Source organism: Haliotis cracherodii, unplaced genomic scaffold, assembly GCF_022045235.1.
Source record: "Haliotis cracherodii isolate W230 unplaced genomic scaffold, xgHalCrac1.p SCAF_14, whole genome shotgun sequence".
Taxonomy (NCBI): Eukaryota; Metazoa; Mollusca; class Gastropoda; order Lepetellida; family Haliotidae; genus Haliotis; species Haliotis cracherodii.
The window spans coordinates 24,363,604-24,388,732 of NW_027266269.1; the positions used below are offsets into that span (position 1 = coordinate 24,363,604).

A 25,129-nucleotide genomic window follows, 5' to 3' on the forward strand; every position below is an offset into this window, starting at 1 on the left:
TCTTAGAGAAGTGTAAATCCGTGGTTGGTATAGCTAGACACTCTTAGAGAAGTGTACATCCGTGGTGGGTATAACTAGACACTGTCACCGAGGTGTAAATCCGTGGTGGGTATAGCTAGACACTGTCACCGAAGTGTACATCCCTGGTGGGTATAGCTAGACACTGTCACCGAAGTGTACATCCGGTGTGGGTATAGCTAGACACTCTTAGAGAAGTGTAAATCCGTGGTGACACTGTCACCGAGGTGTAAATCCGTGGTGGGTATAGCTAGACACTGTCAGCGAAGTGTTCATCCGTGGTGTGTATAGCTAGACACTGTCACCGAAGTGTACATCCGGTGTGGGTATAGCTAGACACTCTTAGAGAAGTGTAAATCCGTGGTTGGTATAGCTAGACACTGTCACCGAGGTGTAAATCCGTGGTGGGTATAGCTAGACACTGTCACCGAAGTGTACATCCGGTGTGGGTATAGCTAGACACTCTTAGAGAAGTGTAAATCCGTGGTTGGTATAGCTAGACACTCTTAGAGAAGTGTACATCCGTGGTTGGTATAACTAGACACTGTCACCGAGGTGTAAATCCGTGGTGGGTATAGCTAGACACTGTCACCGAAGTATACATACGTGTTGGGTATAGTTGGACACCGTCAGAGAAGTATACATCCGTGGTGGGTATATCTGGACACTGTCATATAAAATTATTCATCAGGAATACGTGAGTGATGAGGATACACGAAGACACTGTCACCAACATATACATCATTCTGGGGTAGTCTATCACACAGTCCATTACGAATGGGAACCTTTGACACGCAAATGAATCTTAAACTTGTCGGTATCATTTGAAAGCAAATGTTGCTTGTGATGGATGATCAAAGTAGAAGTATTCTTGCCCCGACTATCAAAGGGAGGTAATTGACTGAGTTCACTGTTCCAGGGTGGAGGGTGGATGAATGCATGATGAACATCTTCAAGCAGTGCTGGCCGGCTGTGGACCGTCTCCACACCATCAAGTAAGTCAGGCCTACGTTTGAAAAAAATGTTAGTGTGTTTTATATACGTGTGTGTGAATGTGAGTGTGAGCCTAAATGTGTGAGTGCATGTGTGTGCGTGAGTGTGTGTGTGCGTGTGTGTATGTGCGTGCGTGCGTGCGTGTGTGCGTGTGTGCGTGTGTGCGTGTGTGTGTGTGTGTGTGTGTGTGTGTGTGTGTGTGTGTGTGTGTGTGTGTGTATGTGTGAGTTTGTATTCAAATGACAGGTGTATTTTAATGCACAGGTGTATTCAACGTACAGGTGTATTCAAAGTTCATGTGTATTCAGTGTACAGGTGTATTCAATGTACAGGTGTATTTTGATTACAAAGGGATTATCTGTAGGATGTGATCCCATCTGGATCTGCCACAGCGTTTGCTGATACACACAAACTGAGCAATATGTGAACTCAAATAATTGATTTGTCAAGCAAAGTTAACTACTTCACCATCTGTTTTTTATATATTTTCTGAATGTCTTCACCACAGTATACAGTGGAATGAGACATAATCAAACATATCTACGTTTATGGAGAGCATTAGAATGGTTGTCATCGCTGTGCAGAGTTGCGTCCCTTGGGAGTTCCGGGATCCAATGATTTCAAATCATTGTTCCAAGGAATGCATGACACACACGTACATTTAGACACTGCATTCTCTTCTTACATTCCTCGACCACTTTCCTCCCCAGCTTGTGGCAGGTCGGACTGACGGGGCAGACTGTGGCCATCTTGGCGTCCATTGTGTCTGAATGCGAAACCCTCAAGTAAGTTATACTATCACATTTTGACAATAATGTTTCACTGAATGGGTGGCGTATTTACAAGGGAAAACGGTTATTCACCACTAACAAAACAACATCGTTTTAAGATCGTGTTTAATATTAATTTTCCTCACGAAGCACATTTATGTTTGTTAACAATTTGAAATTCTCATATTAAAACACAGACTTGTTTTATCATTGGTAATAGTTATTTGCATCCCCTTTCATCGCTTCCTTTGCCTATTTATATCTTGTAATGTCCATCTATGAAAGAAATACACGACGAGTGGGGGTTGTTTATCGTACAATAAAACACTGCAGGGAGGGTAAGCCATAAGGGGCGCAGCCCGAGTGGTTTATTATCCCTGCAGTGTTTTATTGTATGATAAACAACGGCTACGAGTCGTTTATGTCTTATATGTGATATCAACATTACGTTCAGTCGCTATAAGGATGTTAGAAAAAAATTATACCCTTATTTAAATAATGATGACTTCCTGAAGTTAATCCCACCGCGGCAATGTAGGACAAGTCCATTTTATGAAATAGGGGTTAGTTTTTTGTCTATTCTCACAATTTCCACGTCGAGTATCTGTACCTTTAGTCCTTGTACCGATTGTCATATCACTCTCCAACTTCTGGATGCGATCGTTCGGCCATCGCGTTTATCTGCGTTGCCCAGCTCCATCTCTGGGGAACAACTCACAAACAACACACTTCCCTCTAAAAACATTACGTCCTATTTACGACGTCACCAAGGTGCGAGCGCATGTTCGAATCTCCAGAAAAGACATCATGATAGCACAATGTTTTATCGTAAAGAAAACCCACACTCTTCGTTGTTCATTGTTCTTTGTGATTCATCGCGTATCTATCTTATAGATGTAAATAAGCTTCGCACTTTTAAATGTGAATACTTATTTATGTCTGTACTCATATATGTAATAGCGAGAAAACCCTTTCCACATTTATAAGAATTCTCCGCCCAAAGCAGGGTCGATTGTACGATTCCGATTACATCGTGAGCACTATCAAACTGTGATGATACTGCCCTACCGATGACACACGTCCCAAACACATGCAAAGACAAGTCAATTGTTCACCTGAGAAAACACGGGACCATATGGTACAAGTCAAAATAGGGAATAGCATCGGATATCCTATTTATCACTGATGCGTCAAATTTGAAACTGATATCCACATGCCTACCATACAACTTTTTGAAAGCTTTACAAACAACTTCTGAGCAAGAGTCGTATGACGCATTTTGAAATCTTGGTAGAAAGAGCATGTTCGATTGTTCCTCAAAAGTCGTGAAATGTGAACACCAAAGGCTTGAGCTGCAGGAGTAGCGCTCTACATAGAGGGAAAGTTGTCTGTTGGAACGTTGAAGTCATTCATATGGTCATACAATCTGAATCTTTATGCGCATATCTAATTATGAGGGGCGGTCGGGTAGCCTAGTGGTTAAAGCGTTCGCTCGTCACACCGAAGACCCGGGTTCGATTCCCGACATGGGTACAATGTGTGAAGCCCATTTCTGGTGTCCCCCGCCGTGATGTTGCTGGAATATTGCTAAAAACGGCGTAAAACCATACTCACTCACTCACTCACTCACTCACTCACTCACTCACTCACTCACTCACTCACTCTAATTATGAAAAAGATGGAACGGTCTGGCTTCCTTTATTTCCAGCTTAGGTATGTAAATCATTGGAAGAGAATTTGCTATTTAAAGGTGATAGCTCGAAATAAGATCAATACAGTAAACTACGTTTATAATGAACACGCTTATAACGAACTGACGGATATAACGAACTTACTTTTTTGTCCCGACTATTTGCTTTAGTTATTACGAACTACGGCTAAATAACTAAAATACGTGGTCCTGTGAGTTCGTTGTAACCGTAGTTTACAGTACCCGAAGCTTAAGTTAAACTTCTTGACCAAAAATACGTAAGTACTGCAACGTCACCCAGTTCCAGTTTCTCCTAGCACTCCCCGTATAACTGAGTACTAGAACTGCACATGTTCCGTGTGCCACTCTCAACCAATCAGGTGTATTTCGTAATTCAGGCCACATGGCCTATAGTACAGTTGTAAGATAAATTATATTTACATGTCCAGACTGATACATCCCTGTCGATCTCATTTTGATAATTTACATAAATGTAAACCTATCAAGCGTAGTACGTTGATATCACAGGATTTGAATAAATTTGCAAACGTAATATTACCTTTATTAAATGTCTGTAATGAGATGAAACATGTATTTCTCGTGTGAATATATTTCTCATATACAAATAGACATGGTATTCATCCTCTACTAAATGAAGGTCACATTTTTTACATATAGATTCTGTATAAGGTAACAATGACCTTTTACGAATAATGTTGATTTGAAAGTTGTTAAGAGATATTCGAAATTTAACTATTGCTCTAACTAATCGTTTGTCTCTGAGTACTGTTATAAATAATTCGGGTTGCAGAAGAGATTTCTTATATTAGCATAATGTACTAAAAAGTATCTAGACTGTGGTACCATGATTGGAAATATATATCTCTTTAGCGTCTTCTAAATGCAGATAAAACATGTTCTTATCACCAACATCTTGGAATTACCACACATACGCAAAACCGCTATTAAATAACATTTGTGTCAGATACGATGCTAAATTGACTTTTCTATTCTCATCAAATACTTTAAGCATAACATAACTTTGGAAGATACTTGCATTCATTCGCAAAAGCTTTATCCAGTATTGAATTACCCTTATTTGCGTATTTATAAACATTCTATGACGTTTGACGCTATTCCAGGGACCTGATCCTGGACGGTAATAGCGTACAGGAGGAGAATTGGTATCAGCTGATCGGAGATGACAGCAGGTGGGTACTCCTAGGTCTCGGAACAATGAATTGAATAACCATGCTTTGCAGACCATTGTGACGTCATTGGTTACCATGACGTCACAATCAAATGACTCTTGTACCCCTCTGCCACTGAAATTGGTGAGGACAAATATTTACACTAAAGGGGCTCTCACACTTTGTCGAGTTGCTACTACTACCACTACTACCTCTACTACTACTACTACTACTACTACTACTACTACTACTACTACTACTACTACTACTGGGGTGGTCGGGTTGCCGACATGGGTACAAAGTGTCCCCCACCGTGATATTGCTGGAATGTAGCTAAATTTGGCGTAAAACCATACTTACTCACTACTACAACTACTACTACTACTACTACTACCACCACCACCACCACCACTACTACTACTACTACTACTTCCACTACTACTACCACTACTACTACTACTACCACGACTACTACTACTACTACTACTACTACCACTACCAACACCACCACTACCACTGCTACTACTACTACTACTACTACTACCACCACCACTACTACTACTACCACTACTACCACTACTACTACCACTACCACTACTACTACTACTACCACTACTACTACTACTACTACTACTACTACCTCTACTACTACTACTATTACTACTACTACTACTACTACTACCACCACCACTACTACTACTACCACTACTACTACTACTACTACTACCACTACCACTACTACTACCACTACTACTACTACTACTACTACTACCTCTACTACTACTACTACTACTACTACTATTACTACTACTACTACTACTACTACCACTACCACCACTACCACCACTACTACTACTACTACTACCACTACCACTACCACTACCACTACTACTACCACTACTACTACCACTACTACTACCACTACTACTACTACTACTACTACCACTACCACTAATCAGTACCGTTATTTCCTCTCCCCCCAGTGTCCAGACCCTGTCCCTCCAGCACTGCTCCATCACAGACACGGGGGTGGAAGGGATCAGCAGAGCTCTGGGTACAGCCAAGCGGTTCAACACCAAGCTCTTGTCTCTGAACCTCACCGGAAACAGCATCACAGATGTCGGCGCGGAGCATCTAGCACGGGTAATCTGAGTGATGTCAATAACCTGCAAAAATCTAGATTGTAACATTATGTTTTTGCCACACATCGAAACGCTCCTATGTATGCACCACCGACGTAACTGGAACTACTTTATTACGGAGAAATATTGGCGTTATTGGCCAACGACCCTGTTTCCAATGACTTTGCTGAAGCATGACAATTCTTCGTGCAGCCAACCATTTTCGATTTTCAAGGTCAAGGTAACCCTTTTTACTTTTAAAAGCTGCTTGGTTGAATTTGTCATGTCAGAAAACATATTATCATTAGACACTAAAATCATGACTATCGGACAATGTTAACTGTGTTTGTGAATTTCACCGACTGCCAAAAGTGCGTTGACCTTTCAAAGTTTTTGGCCATAGCTCCCCCATTTAAGGTCGGAAGTATAACAAACTATATATTTCTAGGTTCCTTATGACTGGACGAGTAATTTGATATGCATATCGACTCAATTTTGAATTTTGACCCGTGTTTGACCTTTGTTGACCCTTCCCCAAAATGCCCGGGATTTTCAACTGGGCATCCCAAGTCAAAATTGTTCAGTATACATCAGGAAACTCATAAACACTTTCAAACCTTTGTTTTTATGATTTGGTCACGGGACCTACGGGTTGGTCTTCTAGTATTAGTGCTATATAATGAGGTCAGATGTCAGAAATTGTCTTTTTGTATCTCAATACATATCTATTTCTTGAAAAAGACCTCTTCCTGTGATATGATCTGGGAAACTCTAGAGTGATGTATGATTTATTCCTGTGTTGTTAACGACATGTGTATGACGTCAATCCTTTATTCTCGATTGAACCGTTTGACATCATATTTGCATGACGTAAATCCTGTCTTCTAAATGAGCGTTGTATGTTCTTGAAGAGACGTGTATGACGTTATTCTTATGTTCGTGTCATAGTTGTGTGACGGAATGCCTCTGTTCTTGACAAGAGCTGTATGACGTAATTACTATGTTCTTGACAAGACTTGTGTGACGTAATTACTATATTTTTGACAAGAGCATTATGACGTTATTACTACGTTTTTGATGACAGATATATGACCTTATATCCTTAGATTCCTCATGAGAACTGTATGACGTAGTTACATTGTTCTTGACAGTTGCATTTGCGGGGTTTCTAAATACTGTCGTCTAGATGGTAGCTGTGTGACGTAGATGGTAGGTGTGTGACGTAGATGGTAGGTGTGTGACGTAGATGGTAGCTGTATGACGTAGATGGTAGCTGTGTGACGTAGATGGTAGTTGTGTGACGTAAATGGTAGCTGTGTGACGTAGATGTAAGGTGTGTGACGTAGATGGTAGCTATGTGACGTAGATGGTAGCTGTGTGACGTAGATGGTTGCTGTGTGACGTAGATGGTAGCTGTGTGACGTAGATGGTAGGTGTGTGACGTATTTCCTCTGTTCGTGAGATGTGTGACGTCAATCTGTATGATTTCAGGGGCTGAGGATGAATAGAAGGCTGATGTCACTGTCTTTGGCCAACAATCGGATTGGGGACATGGGCGTCAAGAAGATTGCAGAGGTTGGATAATAAGACATCTGTTGTCAATAAACATTTTCGATAGTATTCAAATCTCAAAATAATGCAGCTAAGAAAAGCATACGATTACAACTGAATGCAGCTTCGAGTAAAATACGGTACAGCTCGCGGATATTGACAGCATTGTTTGTTTTTTTCTTTGTTTGTTGTTTAACGCCGCACTCCAGCTAAATAACGGCGGTCTGTAAATAATCGAGTCTGGACCAGACAACCCAGTGATTGACATACATCAACCAAGTCAGCGAGCCTCACCACCCGATCCCGTTAGTCGCCTCTTACGACAAGCATAGTTGCTTTTTACGGCAAGCATGGGTTGCTGAGGACCTATTCTACCCCGGGTCTTCACGGGCAAGGTTTATATTATATGTACAACAGACTAACACTCAGCCCAAGACATGAAGTTATCTTATTTAAACATTTATCCAAAATGTAATCCAAATGGAACCCAGAACAATTATTTATGTCTAAAGCTGAGGCAACCTAGACTTGCCAAATGATTCCAGACTTAAGTTGGATTTTTTTTTCCTCTTGGGTCTGACAGACTACGCCAATGCTAGTTCTGGAAATATTATAAGTCCTGGATAAATCGCAGAGAACAATGAAGAACGAGGAGTGTTTGTTTTCACGATAAAACATTATTCAATCATGACGTAGTTTCTGGAGATTCGAACATGCGCTCGCAACTTGATGACGTCGTTCACTGGACGACGTTATTTTTGAGAGAGGAGTGCCTTTCGATCGTATCCATAGCGGGAGGTGTGACAATCGTAACTGGGATAAAAGGTACAGATAATCTGCATGAGGACTGTGAGAATAAGCGGGAAATAGCCACCTGTGCAATAAATGGATTTGTCCGACATTTCCGAATTCGGGTTCTATTGAGGGAGTCATCATCATTTAAATACGGGTAAATATTTTTAAAGCTTGTACACTTAAAGAAGCATGTTGATATCTCATGTAAAATATAAACGACTCGTGGTTTATCGTACAATAAAACGCTGCAGGGAGAATAAAGCAATGGGGCTGCGCCCCTCATGGTTTATTCTCCCTGCAGTGTTTTGTTCTATCGTAAACAACTCTCAACCGTCGTGTATTCCTTAAATCAACGACTCTGATGAATGTGGGACTGTTGCAGGCTCTGTCTCGGTTTCCTCTGACTCACGACGAGGTGGTGGAGCGGCGACGGCTCATCTCAGAGAAAGAGGCGGCGGAGAGAAACAAACCCGTAAGGAACAACGAAACACAACACAGAAACACAGTGTTTCCCAGGACAGCCAGCGTTTTCACTGAATGATGTTTTTGTAAAATCTTATAACAATTTTATTTCCAAATTCAAAAATGGTAGGCCGCTGAGACAACAACACATAAAGATGAGGTGAGGTGAAATTGGGTTTAACGTCGCGTCCAAGATTATTGCACTTATATAGCGACCAGTCCTTGTTTGAACCCCTTAATGCCGAGCGCCAGACAGGGTAACAACAAGCACAATCCTTTAGCGTCTTTTGGTGATCGAACCCCGGACCTTCCGCTCCCCGGGCGGATGCTCTACCACTAGACCACGGAGGCGATCAAAACACATATAGACTGACAGGCAAAAGAAACCATGCTTCTCAGTCTATTTCATCATGTTTTATTTTCAATTGTAAATATCTTAAGTAAGTGATATTATATCCAAACAAGCACCCAAAGAATACTTCTACATTGTTTTATTTAAAAAAAATATAATTTGATTTAATTTTTTTAAAACATATATACAATTGCCATCATACACAACTGCTGATGGGTACCTAAGACAGTTATCTTTGAAAATCAATAAAATAGCTGTATTTGATGCAAATTTACATATTAACATGGAATGTGTCAAAATTAATTTCTTTCTCCAGTCTTATTACACCAATATATTTTAACACAAAATTACCCAGCCACAGATTACGTTCACAAACCGTTGCAGGAATGAGTGATGGTTAAATAGACATAATAACAGCACGTCTTTCAATTTTAAATTACATAAAAAAACTCGGTATACTTTAATTTGTCCCTCAGTTCAGTGTAACTGCAAAGAATCTATTAAATAATGTATGTACGGTTACTCGGAGGTAGGAATAAACAAACATGGCCAAACGCTGATATTTTATTACAACCAAACAAAAACACACCTGAAAAGTAGTTTTTAAAAACCGAAATCTCCAGAAAGCGAAATTGGTTTGTTTTCAGCCAATACACATCACATGATCAAACAGGACACAAAAAATCCTTAATATAAAAAAAACATACAAAATTCTCCATTGTACGAATCCATATCATGCCAAAGATTTGTGTTCGTGCTTATACAAATGAGAAATAAGAACATGATCCTAGATACGACTTTTGGGTGTACTGCCGTCAGAAAACCGCCTCCGTGGTCTTGTGGTAGTGCGTCTGCCCGGAGAGCGGAAGGTCCGGGGCTCGATGCCCGATTGCGTCATACCAAAAGACGTTAAAAGATGGTACTTGTTGTTACCCGGCATCAAGGGGCTAAAACAAGGACTGGTCGGCTCGGAGTCAGCATACTGTGTCTGAGTGGGGTATTCATGTTAAACTGTGGCATGGTATCTCAGTGAGCTAGCACTAAAAATCGGCATCAGTCCGGACTAGTACAAGCAGCTACACACACACGTGCATGCACGTCGCTATATAAGTGCAATAATCTTGGACGCGACGTTAACTCAATTTCAGCTCACCTCACTTCAGTCAGACATGGTTCATCTCCACTGCCAGTTTGTTATCTCCACAGTCAACCAACAGCCGCCGAGGTGACAGATCCGGAACTGCCCGCAGCAACTCCCAGTCGGAAAGAGACAAATCCAAGCGAGACAACTCTCAATCGGACAAGGACAAATCCAAGCGAGATAACTCTCAATCGGACAAGGACAAAACTAAGAAAGACAACTCTCAGTCGGAGAAAGACAAATCCAAGCGAGACAAAACTCCATCTAAAAGGTCCAAGGTAAGTTAAACGATGTTGAGTTATCACTGCATATTGTCTGTCTGTTATACAGTAAATACGTTTATAACGAACATGCTTATAACGAACTGACGGAAAGAACGAACATATTTTTGGTCCCGGCCGTTTGCTGTTTAAATGCTTATAACGAACTACGGTTATACCGAACTAAAATCAGTGGTTCCTTTGCGTTCGTTATAACCGTAGTTTACTGTTCATCGAATGACTGGATGAGTTTAACGGTGTAAGCTGTGATACAGCAGACACGCTTTGACATAACGTACTACTGTTCAAGCAGCGTTAAACTCACCACTCACAAATGGATCATGGTCTGCTGATGGCGTTTCTCTAGAATCTCCGGATGTATCGAAGTATATAATCGACTTTAGTTATGGGATTCAGAACAACAGATGATGTCCTGAGTGGTATTTCTAAACGCCACGTGGGGCCATAGGTGGCCAAGTCGTCTAAGGTGTCACTGTGCACAGTTGCGTCTCTTGGGCATGCCAGAAACCTATGATTGTGGGTTCGAATCCCGGTTCGCCCAAAAATGTTTCTAGGTTTGTCAGCACCATACCCGTGCTCGTGGCTTTCACTGAAGTGGTAAACGTCTGAGACCTGCATCACTTCAGGCTTTCCTCACACATTAAGCTGACATGCCGTGATATAATTGGAATACTGTTAAAAGCGGCGTTAAACACAACTCAGTCACTTACTCTTAAGCCACGTGCATTCCCATCCGTACTGCCCAATGATGCATTATCGTATACAGGTTAAAGCTGATTGTTTGTGTGAGTTCATGTTGTTTACGTCACAACCAGCAATGTACCGGCTGAAAATAGCCGACCACTGGTTGAGAGTAGGGATATTCTTAATCTAACCTGCATCTAACCCTTTCTCAGCTGTCGGCCGATGATGTTTGGCAATATTCCAGCTATATGACAGCGGGCTGTAAAAAAACAAGTGTGGACAAGACAACCCAGTGATTGACATCATGAGCATCAACCAAGTCATCGAGCCTGACCACCCGATCCCGTTCGTCGTCTCTTACGACAAGCATAGGCCCCATTTTTTCGCAATGTCGCATCTACCCGAGGCAAGAGCGTCCACTAGCCTTTTTATTTTTCAAAGTCCTGTTTCCACCCTTGCCACATCAAGCCCGATTTCCTGTGCTAAATATGCTTGGACCATCGCACATATCGAGAGTCCATTCAGAGAACGTTTCACAAAATCAACATCCACGACTGGTACAGATCCGTATGAAACTGATTTACCGCTGCCCGTCTTTGTTGACACGAATGTGCTTTTTTCCTCTTCTAACCTTCCCCAACGATGCCCATGTTTTTGTGTCAGGGATGAAATCGCGAATTTTATTCGTTATCTGATCGACTAGATCGTGGCCTATGGTAGTCGCCATATTTGTGAAGCTATACGAGATGAGAACAGCGATCTGATTGGATATCAGGGGGCACAACTTCATTACAAGGGGCACAACTCGTGATCTACGCCAGGGTCGTGCCAGGAAAAGTGGCCTTGGTGACAAGGGTAGAAACAAGGCTTTGATATAGGCTAGTGGACACGCTTGCCTCGGGAAGATGTAGAAACTAGGCTTTGATATTGGCTAGTGGACACGCTTGCCTCAGGAAGATGTAGAAACTAGGCTTTGATATAGGCTAGTGGACACGCTTGCCTCGAGAAGATGTAGAAACTAGGCTTTGATATTGGCTAGCGGACACGCTTGTCTCGGGAAGATGCCTATCACTGGGTACACTATTTACAAATTTCTTATTCAGGAGCCAAAGGTCAGGGAGGAAGAGAAAAGAGTCCCCCAGCGGAAGGAGAAGGTGCAGGAGAAGGAGAAGGAGAAGGTGCAGGAGAAGGAACCTCCCCAGAAGAAAGGTACACGTGTTCCCTGATGTTTGCCTAGTCTACTAGACTAACTGATATGTGTGGTGTGGTATTAGTAAAGTACGTGGAGAGGATATTCTGTAGAACAAGCCTCAAGGTCGAGGGCAGCTGATATTATGAATCTTATTTTTTGAGATGTTGATCATTCACATGAAGAATACAACAAAACCATTTTTTGACATTTGGTATTTTTTGTTGAGTTTCATACAATCTCATTAAAATCTGATCTACGTTCTCGCTGCCGCTAAACAAAGATAAGAGGACATTCCAATACGGGTCAAGTCAGAACGACCGTTCGCAAACTTTGACCGACGACTGAAACGACGAACGAGAAGTCGACATCAGCCAATTAGAAAGCAGCTTTCTCGAACTTTACTGCACTCGTTTCAACCTGGCGACTTCCATTTCAAACTACGCTTGAAAAATATGTTGACACAGCTCTCGACTAAAATAGTGAACACTGAACATTCCGGAATATCTAATATATGGTTGCTATTATATGGCAGTGCTTCCCACGTACCGTGCAACGCCTCCTTCGTTCAAATGTTTATTCCACGGAAGCGAGAGACTGACGATAACTTTGGCGGAATCAGTCGTACGGGCCGTAACTGTTGTTCGGAATACCCCGTGTTAACGTTTTCGAGGTTGCATGATTAGAAAACACATTCCGACTGTCACTGATTTGATTTTAATGAGATTGAGTTTCATATGCTGCATAAACCCTCAATAGCTAACCTAGAAACTAAACAATATTAATATTAATCGTAAGCTGTATTTATACGTAATACATACTTACCTGTGTGCAGATGTTGCCAGTAATAGGAACACTTATCATGGTAGCACCGGCAGATATTGGATGTCTTTTGACAATAGCCACTTCTAATTCACATCATGCTGTTTGTATTTAGGATTGTTTAAGTCGTTGATTAAAGGACTGATGAAACGTGAGTTAATATGACATATTTCTGTTTTCTTCACTGGCTTAGTAGTAAATCAGTTAATAGTATGTAAGATACATTGTGCATCATCAACTGTGTCACAGGCGCTGGTTGATGTGACATCCTCATCGTTCATTATGAGCCAAAGTATATTGGTTTAGCGAATCCTGATTTTGTTTCCACAAACACATTTGCAAGACTTTTTGTTTTGTTTTGTCTGTTTATTGTTTAACGCAACACTAAGCAATATTCCAGCTATATGACGGCGGTCTGTAAATAATTGAGTCAGACAATCCAGTGATTGACATCATGAGCATCAATCAAGTCAGCGAGCCTGGCCACCCGATCCCGTTTGTCGCGTTTTACGACAAGCATGGGTTGTTGAACCTTTCTACCCCGGATCTTCACGGATCTCCACGGATCTTCACGGGTCTTCGCAAGACTTGTTTTCAGGGTTACATAGATTCAGTTTAACCGCAGCTACATTTAGTGTTTTTATCTATGAATACATTTAATAGATGAATGTATTGAAATACGTTGGAACTTAGCTGCATGAAACCCAACTCATACAATGACTAAACCCGTTGAGATCCGGGGTAGAATAGGTCTTCAGCAACCCCTGCTTACCGTAAAAGGCGACTGTGCTTGTCGTAAGAGGCGACTAACGGGATCGGGTGGTCAGGTTCGCTGACTTCGTTGATGGTTGATGCATGTCATCATATCCCAATTGCGTGGATTGGTGCTCATGATGTCAATCACTGGATTGTCTGGTCCAGACTCGATTATTTTGAAGACCTCCGTCATATAGCTGGGATATTGCCGAGTGCGGCGGTAAACAACAAGTAAAGTAACAACATCAAATGCAACACAGAGGTACGAACACAAGACGTTTACTAGACAGAGACAACAACGAGACTGATTACAATGGAAATCGGATTACACGTCACAGTCTATGATCTCACATGCAGGCACTCACTACTGTTGGTGACCGCTGCGTTTGGGCGAAGCTGTCCAATACCGAGAACAACCTCACACTACTGTGGGTGACCACTGCGTTTGGGTGAACCTGCACTTTCACTTCCCATTCCGCATCTGACACATGTCTGACATTGCGGGTAGATGGTGGTGTCACTTGGCTACAATACCGACTCGAAATAGTCATAGCATCCCTACATAACTTGTGACATGCGGGTATTGTGAAGGATGATAGGTGAGCTACAATGCCTCTTGTTTACCCTGGTCTTGAGGTAGTGCATTTTATTGATTTATGTACACATGCTTCTTCTGCTGAGACACCTTTATCTTATTTTTTTGCACCATAATTAATTTACTGTTCGTAGAGGGTTCAGATGAGTAAGTGAGTGAGTGAGTTGGGTTTAACACCGCTTTTAACATTATTCCAGTTATATCACGGCATGTCAGCGTAATGTGGGAGGAAAGCCCAAAGTGATGCAGGTCTCAGGCGTTTACCACTTCTGTGAAAGCCACGAGCACGGGTATGGTGCTGACAAACCTATCAACATAATCGGGGCATACCGGGATTCAAACTCACAATCATAGGTTTCTGGCGTGCCCAAGGGACGCAACTGTGCACAGCGAATCGCGGCGCCTTAGACGACTTGGCCACCCGTGCCCCCGGGTTCAGTTGACGACAGTGACAATATAATAGATTTGAAATATTTATGTCACCTATACGTGTCTTCATGGCGTTCATGGTTAATTCTATTATAATCGTACTTCACCTTTGCAACTTCATTTTTCTTATTGTATTCATAGTTGTAGACATTTTATGTCACCTTTTTTTATTTTTTTGTTTTGTATATATTTTTATCACATTTGTACGAAAATCTAATGGTTTCACTTTGGTAACATAATTTTATTTTTCACAAATCGAAATTTCTCATTCGATCCATTTTAATAATTTTCCTGAAATTTCGAGTTATGTCGAGTTATTTTTCGTTACTTTAATTCTTTTCTCGTAATTTCTATTATTTTCTCATTATTTCAAGTTTATTTAAAAAGCTCTGAATTTCGAATATTATCTCGTTGCTTCGATTACATCTTATTTTAAATATTTTCTCGAAATTATAAGTTTTTTCTCGTTATTTCAAGTTTAAGTCAAAAGCTCGAAATGTATTTATTTTTTCTTTCTATTTCAATTATTTTCTCATAATTTAGATTATTTCAAGTTAAATTAAAAACTTCGAAATTACGAGAAAATAATTGAAATTAGGTGATTTTTTTCTAAATTCAAGTGTTTTAGATAAACAAGAAAGTTAAGCAACGAGAAAAAATCTCGAAGCAAAGAGAAAATAATTGAATAACGAGAAAATAAATTCCAAATTTCGAGTTTTTAAAATGAATTTGAAATAACGAGAAAATATATGAAATTAAGACAAAAAAACTCGAAATAACGAGAGAAAATCGAAATTTCGAGAAAATAAACAAATAATTGAAATAGCGAGAAATTTCGATTTAGAAAAAAAGTATGCTACCAAACTGGCACCATTTGGCTTTCTTACATTTAACACAAGCTATTTTAGAAATTGTTAAGCACTGAATTTAAATGCTGTCACTAGGGCTGCATAGCCATTTCACAGTGTCATTGGTCGATTATTGTGTTTGTCAGAAACACCTATTGCCTCGAATACCCCATTCGTAACACTTTTATCGTCTCCACAGCAGCGTAAAAATTCATTCACTCGCTTCAGCTCCCAAACCTTAGCTCACCTGGTGAAGTGAATCGGAGAGACGTCTGTTCAAATATTTTTATTTGTTAATAATATGATATTTTATGCATTTTCTCGCTTTCATTAAATACACAATTTGTGTGGTTTAACAATATCGTGATTGTTCAGGAGGTTGAATAACAACCAATTTGGCATTTCAATTACATTTTAGCGTTAACTTTATATAACTGAGTGTCTATATACTTGATGCTGTATATCATTTTCAGAAACTGATAAGTATTATTTGTGGCGTTTTGTATTTTAACCAAGATTACATGTTAATGTAATGAGACAGGGCGGTCACAGAATCAGATTGTAGATGATTATTATTATGAAAATCCGAACTAATCATAATCATGTATTTACTTGTAACCAAGTGTTAGGTTTTCAAGGAAGCCCCGTTATGATACTGACCACGTGGCCACGTTTTGATTTACAGCTCCAGGAGGGGATGGAAAGTCATCCGGAAGGACACGTGACAAATCCAGAACAAGGAAGCTGACACCACAAGGAAACGAGGTGAGACCATGTGCAGTAAACTACGGTTATAACGAACACGCTTATAACGAACTGACGGATATAACGAAATTATTTTTAGGTCCCGGCCATTGCTGTATATATGCTTATAACGAACTACGGTTATAACGAACTAAAAATAGCAGTCCCTTTGAGTTCGTTTTAACCGTAGTTTACTGTATATACTGGCGTACAGAAGAAACGGAACGACTTTATCATTTGTAGTGGGAATGTACTTATGTAATTAGGTGCGTCGATAATAAGATGTGGCTACCTTAAGATATCATATTGTCTTACGCTGCACAGTATATCTCGGCCTGCATTGAATCCAGAGATCAATGACTATGCTGGGCACCTGTTCGAACCCCGGAGCCTCCACGAGTAAAGTTTAGAAGAGACAACAACAAGCGCACACACGTAACCCGCTGATACGAAATTCGAGGAATAGGGAATACACATACATGGTGGAAGGGGCGGTCGGGTAACCTAGTGGTTAAGCGTTTGCTCGTCACTTCCGAAGACCCGGGTTCGATTCCCGACATGGGTACAATGTGTGAAGCCTATTTGTGGTGTCCCCCGCCGTGATATTGCTGGAATATTGCTAAAAGCGGCGTAAAACCATACTCACTCACTCACTCACACGTGATGCGGTGTCAATAGTTGAAATTTCATGTAAGGGTTGCGATCGCCCTGGTGGGAAAACAATAGTAGTGACGTCATATTGAATTCCTTGTCACTTGGCAAGAGAAACCAGGTGTTGATGGACAAAACACCAGGGTTCCCCTTACCCTCCTGTATGTGACCGTATCCACAACCTGCCCACGGTGGAGGCGGTCCTTGTTATGCCCTGTATAAACCCGTGTACATGCCGTGCCCTGCACATATAGATCTTGTCGTGGATCACATATATCGGGTACATTGTTCACAGGCATCAGTGGATCTTGTCGTGACATATATCGGCGTACATTGTTCACAGACGTCAGTGGATCTTGTCGTGGCTTATATATATCGGCGCACATTGTTCACAGTCGTCAGTGGATCTTGTCGTGGCTTACATATATCGGCGTACATTGTTCACAGGCGTCAGTGGATCTTGTCGTGGCTTATATATATCGGCGTGCATTGTTCACAGGCGTCAGTGGATCTTGTCGTGGCTTACATATATCGGCGTACATTGTTCACAGGCGTCAGTGGATCTTGTCGTGGCTTACATATATCGGCGTACATTGTTCACAGGCGTCAGTGGATCTTGTCGTGGCTTACATATATCGGGTACATTGTTCACAGGCGTCAGTGGATCTTGTCGTGGCTTACATATATCGGCGTACATTGTTCACAGACGTCAGTGGATCTTGTCGTGGCTTACATATATCGGCGTACATTGTTCACAGACGTCAGTGGATCTTGTCGTGGCTTACGTATATCGGCGTACATTGTTCACAGACGTCAGTGGATCTTGTCGTGGCTTACGTATATCGGCGTACATTGTTCACAGGCGTCAGTGGATCTTGTCGTGGCTTACATATATCGGCGTACATTGTTCACAGGCGTCAGTGGATATTGTCGCGGCTTACATATATCGGCGTACATTGTTCACAGGCGTCAGTGGATCTTGTCGTGGCTTACGTATATCGGCGTACATTGTTCACAGGCGTCAGTGGATCTTGTCGTGGCTTACATATATCGGCGTACATTGTCCACAGACGTCAGTGGATCTTGTCGTGGCTTACGTATATCGGCGTACATTGTTCACAGGCGTCAGTGGATCTTGTCGTGGCTTACATATATCGGCGTACATTGTTCACAGACGTCAGTGGATCTTGTCGTGGCTTACATATATCGGCGTACATTGTTCACAGGCGTCAGTGGATCTTGTCGTGGCTTACATATATCGGCGTACATTGTTCACAGACGTCAGTGGATCTTGTCGTGGCTTACATATATCGGCGTACATTGTTCACAGGCGTCAGTGGATATTGTTGTGGTTTACATATATCGGCGCACATTGTTGACAGACGTCAGTGGATATTGTCGTAGTTTATTTATATATCGGCGTACATTGTTGACAGACGTCAGTGGATCTTGTCGTAGTTTATTTATATATCGGCGTACGTTGTTCACAGACGACAGTGGATATTGTCGTGGCTTACATATATCGGCGTACATTGTTGACAGACGTCAGTGGATCTTGTCGTGGCTTATATATATCATGTACATTGTTCACAGGCGTCAGTGGATCTTGTCGTGGCTTATATATATCATGTACATTGTTGACAGACGTCAGTGGATCTTGTCGTGGCTTATATATATCATGTACATTGTTCACAGGCGTCAGTGGATCTTGTCGTGGCTTACATATATCGGCGTACATTGTTCACAGACATCAGTGGATCTTGTCGTGGCTTATATATATCATGTACATTGTTGACAGACGTCAGTGGATATTGTCGTGGCTTACATATATCGGCGTACATTGTTGACAGACGTCAGTGGATCTTGTCGTGGCTTATATATATCATGTACATTGTTCACAGGCGTCAGTGGATCTTGTCGTGGCTTATATATATCATGTACATTGTTGACAGACGTCAGTGGATCTTGTCGTGGCTTATATATATCATGTACATTGTTCACAGGCGTCAGTGGATCTTGTCGTGGCTTATATATATCATGTACATTGTTCACAGGCGTCAGTGGATCTTGTCGTGGCTTATATATATCGGCGTACATTGTTCACAGACATCAGTGGATCTTGTCGTGGCTTATATATATCATGTACATTGTTCACAGACGTCAGTGGATATTGTCGTGGCTTATATATATCGGCGTACATTGTTCACAGACGTCAGTGGATCTTGTCGTGGCTTATATATATATCATGTACATTGTTCACAGGCGTCAGTGGATCTTGTCGTGGCTTATATATTTCTTGTACATTGTTCACAGGCGTCAGTGGATCTTGTCGTGGCTTATATATATATCATGTACATTGTTCACAGACATCAGTGGATATTGTCGTGGCTTATATATTTCTTGTACATTGTTCACAGACATCAGTGGATATTGTCGTGGCTTATATATATCATGTACATTGTTCACAGACGTCAGTGGATCTTGTCGTGGCTTACATATATCGGGTACACTGTTTACAGGCGTCAGTGGATCTTGTCGTGGCTTATGTATATCGGTTTCGACGTGTCCGAGATACCAATGATTCTTATAATTGTCCCTCACATGTCCATGTTCCTGGTCAACAGGTAGCCGAAGTTGTGGTGATCATCAACCCGCTGATGGAGACTGCTGAGTATATTCCTGAGTTGCAGACCCTGCTGATGTCCGGAAACAGGATCCTGGTCAATCTTAATCTTGCCAGTAAGATCTTGTTTCCCTTTTACCAAGCTTTGGCAAAGTTAATAAATGTAAATAGTATTAACACCAGAAGTGAATGAAGCTCCAGGTACCACGGATCACGACCCGTGAAGATTCCGGGGTAGAATAGATCTTAAGCAACCAATGCTTGCCGTAAATGGCGACTATGCTTGTCGTAAAAGGCGACTAACGGGATCGGGTGGTCATGCTCGCTGACTTGGTTGATGCATGTCATCGATCCCAATTGCGTGGGTCGATGCTCATGATATCAATCACTGGATTTTCTGGTCCAGACTCGATTATTTACAGACCGCCGTCATATAATTGGAATATTGCTGAGTGCGGCGTTAAACAACCAACCAGCCAAACAACCAACCACGGATCACAGTTTTATATCAACTTTCGTTCTGGTGGTAAAACATTGACACTCGTCAGTAGCAGCGCCGATCAACGTGGGTACCTGTTAGCAAAAACCCACTAGCCCAACACGTGACTAGGTAATTCTAAACCAATAATGCGTCTTTCAGGGAACCGAATCTCTGACGTTGGTGTGATGGAGCTCACCAAAGCTGTGCAGTACCAGACGACCCTGAGTCTAGAGAAGAAGATCTACTCCCTTGACAACAAAAATACTGGCACGGGGCTTATGCGGATCTGTCTCCATGTATGTGAGATTGAGTGAGTGAGTGAGTGAGTGGGTTGGGTTTAACGCCGCTGTTTACATTATTCCAGTTATATCACGGCGTGTATCACAGAGAAAAGCCCGTAGTGATGCAGGTCTTAGACGTTTACCACTTCGGTGAAACCCACGAGCACGGGTATGGTGCTGACAAACCCAGAATCATAATCGGGGCGAACCAGGATTCGAACCCACAATCATAAGTTTCTGGCGTACCCAAGGGACGCAGCTCTGCACAGCGAATCGCGTCGCCTTAGACGACTGGGTAACCCGTGTCCCCCTGTGTGAGATTGAGATCGCGTTATACAGACCAGGGTCAAAGCGCGTCATACCGAAGGTCCGTGTTCGATTCCAATATGGGTAGAATGCCTGAACTCCATTAATGGTGTTTCCCGTCGCGATATCGCTAACATAACGCAGAGAAGGGGTAAAATCCGACTCACCCACTACCTTTATAAAATTTGACAGTTATGTCAAAGACCAGTCGGTAAGTCTAGTGATTAAAGCTCATCACGACGAAGGTTCTATTCCCTATGGGTACAATGGGTAAAGCCAATCTCTGGTGTTTCCCACAGTGGTATCGCTGGCATATCGCAGAGAAGGGGTAAAATCCGACTCACCCACTACCTTAATAAAATTTGACAGTTATGTCAAAGACCATTCGGTAAGCCTAGTGATTAAAGCTCATCACGACGAAGGTTCTATTTCCCCTGGGCACAATGGGTAAAGCCCATCTCTGGTGCTACCAGCCGGGATGTCGCTGGACAATTGCTAGGGGAAGCGTACAACCTCAATCCCGCACTCAGCCTATCGATTACACAAAATTTCAAAATGTTCTGAAATATATATTTAAAAATATATATTATTTTAATTTCAGAAAAACAAAATGTCCCCTGACAGTGATGAGATGAAGAAACTGAACGACTTGATGGCAACAAAGCATCCATTTTACAAACCCCCAGCCACACCTGCTTCTTCAGTCGGGGGTACAGAATAAATGATGGATGACCCCCTGCAACAACCATCCACCCCCCATCCCCACAGCACTACCACCATCTCTGCCGCTTCTAAGACACATATTGTAGAAGTGGTCGATAACGTCCTTCTACCCCACCCCACCCCACACAAACCCACCCACCCATCCCCGCAAGCGTTGCTTCTTCTGATGTAGCAGGTGTGACGAGTAACCTCTCCCAACCCAAATTTAGTTTCAAGGTTAATTTATATCAATTGGATGTTAAGCTTAGTGATACGGTTGCAATTTAAATTTGATTCACGTGCGACTTATACCCTGTGTATGGAATTCAGAATGTATCCAACCAACACTTCTGAACGGAGCATGGCAAGATTTCAGCAATTATTACCCTACATCAGACTGAATGCTTTTCAATTGTCTTAAAAACTATGAACACAGAAAAGACGACGTGTATGGAGAATGTTCGACGGATCGTCGTTGCCTCTGATGATTTCTATTTCTGTTGATGAAATTAAATCGATCCTAACATTATTGACGTTGAATTTTAATAAATTTTATTGCGTAAATTCCGGTTTGGGTTTCATGTTTGAAAGAATAAATACCTGTCAATAAGCATTTCTACGGGTTGTTCTCAATGAGATATTGTACAAGAAATTGAATAATTATCGATTGGCTGAGTTTGGTTTTACTTCTCTTTGAACAGCATATCAATGCGTGTCAGCTCTGGATGCAACGGAGTCCTGGAGGTGTGCACGTATATGAATCTTTTATTGCAAAGTATAGTTTCATTTAGAGCAAATGTTATATTTGGGATAACACTTTCTTAGTCACGTACCGACTTTACAGAAAGTACGTTTTCCCCAAGTTTGGCAACACCTGTGCTTTTTGGCCTAACGTTGTTAATATAACGCTACAGTCGGCTATAGAGAGAACCCAAATTTCAAAGTCAGGCGTCCCTAAAACTGGAAATACGCTTTGTGACTCAATGTTCTGCCCAATATCGCCATACACACTTTGAACAGTGTAGTAACTGCGAACCTACGGGACTTTTTGTGAGTCATCGTAGTCAGACATCTGAGGTTTTCTTGCCAAACTGGCACAATTGAAAATGAACTAAAGTGGGTCGTTGCTGAAAATGTTAGTCACTGGATTATCTGGTCCTGACTAAAATATTTACAAGCCGCAATCACACACATGTACATGGAATATTGCAGGAATGTACGCTGCGTTAAGCAAACAAGCAGACACACGAAAATAGAATAAATAGTTTTTCGTAAGATTAATGACACTACGTGAAATAGGTATCTTTGATCAATACTGGATATCATATGCGTTTCTAACTTAAGCCAATGGGCTTACAGCTCAGATGAACAAAGCTGTGTAGGGGAGGTTGAAGCAATGCAAGGGAAGCAACTCCAGTTCGGCATTATGCGTCAATTAAGTTGAAATTTGGATCGTGTGTTATCGTAGCCTGACAGTGAAGATCGGTGCTCATACAAACAATCACTGTATTTACAGTACGTCGTCATATAGCCTGAAAACTGTCCATTGTTAAACAACAAACAAATATCATAGCTTTCACTCCTTTTAATAAAGGTTGGCATCACGTGGTCAAGCTTGATAAATTTAATATAAGCTTCCGGAACACCGAGTCTGTCGACATCTTTGGCGAGGCGTGCGCCGAGGACACGCCTGATTTTAAAACAGCAAATATCCTGAAGCGTTCGAGTTTTAGAAGCTGACTCCATAACCAACCTGGCAGCGGACTCTCCTTTTCCAACCACGTGACTGCACCACGTGATGTCATTCTGCGTCGCGTCATATCCGGTATTGATAATCATGTAAACGATGTCCACGTGACCCCGTTGCACCGCTAACAACAAGGGCGTCTTACCCCGCAAATTTCCCTGTGAGCCGAGATTAGCGTTGACGTCGACAAGGAGGTATCGAACAGTGTTGACGTCACTGCTGCAGTACTCTATCGCCGTCAGGAGCGGGGAGGTTCCGTTGGCGTCACAGACACGCGGATCCGCACCGTGTGAAAACAGCAACCTCAGCATTTCAATACGCCCTTCCGCGGCCGCGTTGAAAAACGGCGTACGGTTAAAACTATCCACCACATTAATATTTGCACAAGCTTCAAGGAGAATGTTTGCCATCTCCACGTTGCCCGACGTCGCTGCGACGTGGAGAGGTGTGCATCCCGTGACGTCACGAGCGTTGGCGTCACACCCATGTGCAACCAGACACTTGCACACGTCTATGTTCTCTGTGTCGGCCACAAAATGGAGATACGTGCACTTTGTAAACAATTCCCGGAAATCTAATGTAGCACCTTTCTTTATCAGATACCCAGCTACAGCAGCGCTTCCAGATTTGACGGCACTACACAGAGGGGAGTTGCCCCAACCGTCGTTAATGTTGACGCTGACTCCATGGTCCTCGACTAGCGACTTGACGACGGTGATGTGGCCCATCTTGCATGCAAGGTGTATTGGTGTACATGAATACCCGAGGGCAGTGCGACAGTTCTCGTTAGCGGCAAACCCCCGATCTATTAGAGCGTTGACAACATCAGCTCGTCCCGCAAGGGCTGCCACACCTACTGGAGAATCCAGATCACGCGCATCACAGTTCCGTTTATAGGTCAGGGGTGTGACTTGGTAACTGTCTATATAGCTCAACACATCAGCGAGGCAGCCATTACTCTGTATGTGTGAGTTGACTGTTCTACACACTGTGAGTGGATCTGCCGAGCTCACCTTATCATCGCCCATCGTAGAATCACCACCCGCATAGCCATGACATCGTGTAAGCGCACAGGGTCCTATCACGCTGTTCGTTTCACAAAGTGCACAGCGCACCGCAGATGATTTTCAATGCACTCAGCATGTAGTGCGTCACGGGGAATGCCTTCGATGTAAACAAGGGAAGTAACTCCGTCTAGCCTGACAGAGCATGATGGATTTCGCATTGGGGATCGCCTGAAATGACAACTGTGTGTTTAGAGTCGTGAGTTGTATTATAGTGTTCTATCGCGATAAACTAGCTAGTTTAGATCAAGTCAGATCATTGATAAGTTTATAATAGTCACTAAAACTGACAAAATATTTCGCATCAAGAACAAAGACAAATTGCTGTAACATCAAATATACTAGATGAGCGGAAGGTCAGTGCAGTTGTTGGGGTGAGTGAGTGGGTGGGGGTAGATGGAGGGGATGGGGGTGAGTGGATGGGGTAGGGATAGGTGCGGGAGATGGGGGCGAGGGCATACGTTGTGTTGAGTGAATGGGTGGGTTGCGTGGATGAGCGGGATAGGTGCAGTGTATGGGGGTGGGTGTGTGGGGTGGAGTCAGGGAGTGGATGGAGCTAAGTGTAGGGTGTGGGTGAGTGGTGTGTTTTTTGGCAGGGTGAGTCAGGGGTTGGGGTGGGGGTAGGTGCATGGAATGGAGGTAGTGTGGGTTCATGGGGTGGGTGAGTGTTGGGTTTATGGGGTGGGGTGGGTGAGAGGGTGGGATATCATAGGGTTGGGTACAGGTGTTGGGGGTGCCTACCGCCACACCCGTTTGTTCAAGCAAATACCATCCTACCACCTTTGCTCTCACACTTCGTCACCTCTTCAGCGTCAAACCAAATTCACTCGCTGATCCCAGGAA

At 42.4% G+C, this 25,129-nt stretch overlaps 2 protein-coding genes across 2 annotated transcripts in view; one reads left to right on the forward strand and one right to left on the reverse strand.

The window, feature by feature from the left end:
* LOC139461138 (leucine-rich repeat-containing protein 71-like) overlaps positions 1–22,039 on the forward strand; it is a 33,133-nt gene extending 11,094 nt beyond the window's left edge. The window contains exons 5-17 of the mRNA XM_071242685.1: positions 938–1,013; positions 1,722–1,796; positions 4,614–4,682; positions 5,645–5,804; positions 7,274–7,357; positions 8,511–8,600; positions 10,149–10,361; positions 12,152–12,257; positions 13,175–13,210; positions 16,373–16,452; positions 19,707–19,821; positions 20,346–20,482; positions 21,375–22,039. Coding sequence (XP_071098786.1) covers positions 938–1,013; positions 1,722–1,796; positions 4,614–4,682; positions 5,645–5,804; positions 7,274–7,357; positions 8,511–8,600; positions 10,149–10,361; positions 12,152–12,257; positions 13,175–13,210; positions 16,373–16,452; positions 19,707–19,821; positions 20,346–20,482; positions 21,375–21,494 — 1,361 coding nt within the window. The 3' untranslated portion in view covers positions 21,495–22,039. The remainder of the gene's footprint in view (positions 1–937; positions 1,014–1,721; positions 1,797–4,613; positions 4,683–5,644; positions 5,805–7,273; positions 7,358–8,510; positions 8,601–10,148; positions 10,362–12,151; positions 12,258–13,174; positions 13,211–16,372; positions 16,453–19,706; positions 19,822–20,345; positions 20,483–21,374) is intronic.
* Positions 22,040–22,906: 867 nt separating this feature from the next.
* Positions 22,907–24,385, reverse strand: LOC139460317 (ankyrin repeat, PH and SEC7 domain containing protein secG-like). Its single transcript, XM_071241808.1, has one exon. It carries the CDS (start codon positions 24,248–24,250, stop codon positions 22,907–22,909), a length of 1,344 nt encoding a protein of 447 aa, XP_071097909.1. The 5' UTR covers positions 24,251–24,385.
* Between the last annotated feature and the right edge of the window lie 744 nt (positions 24,386–25,129).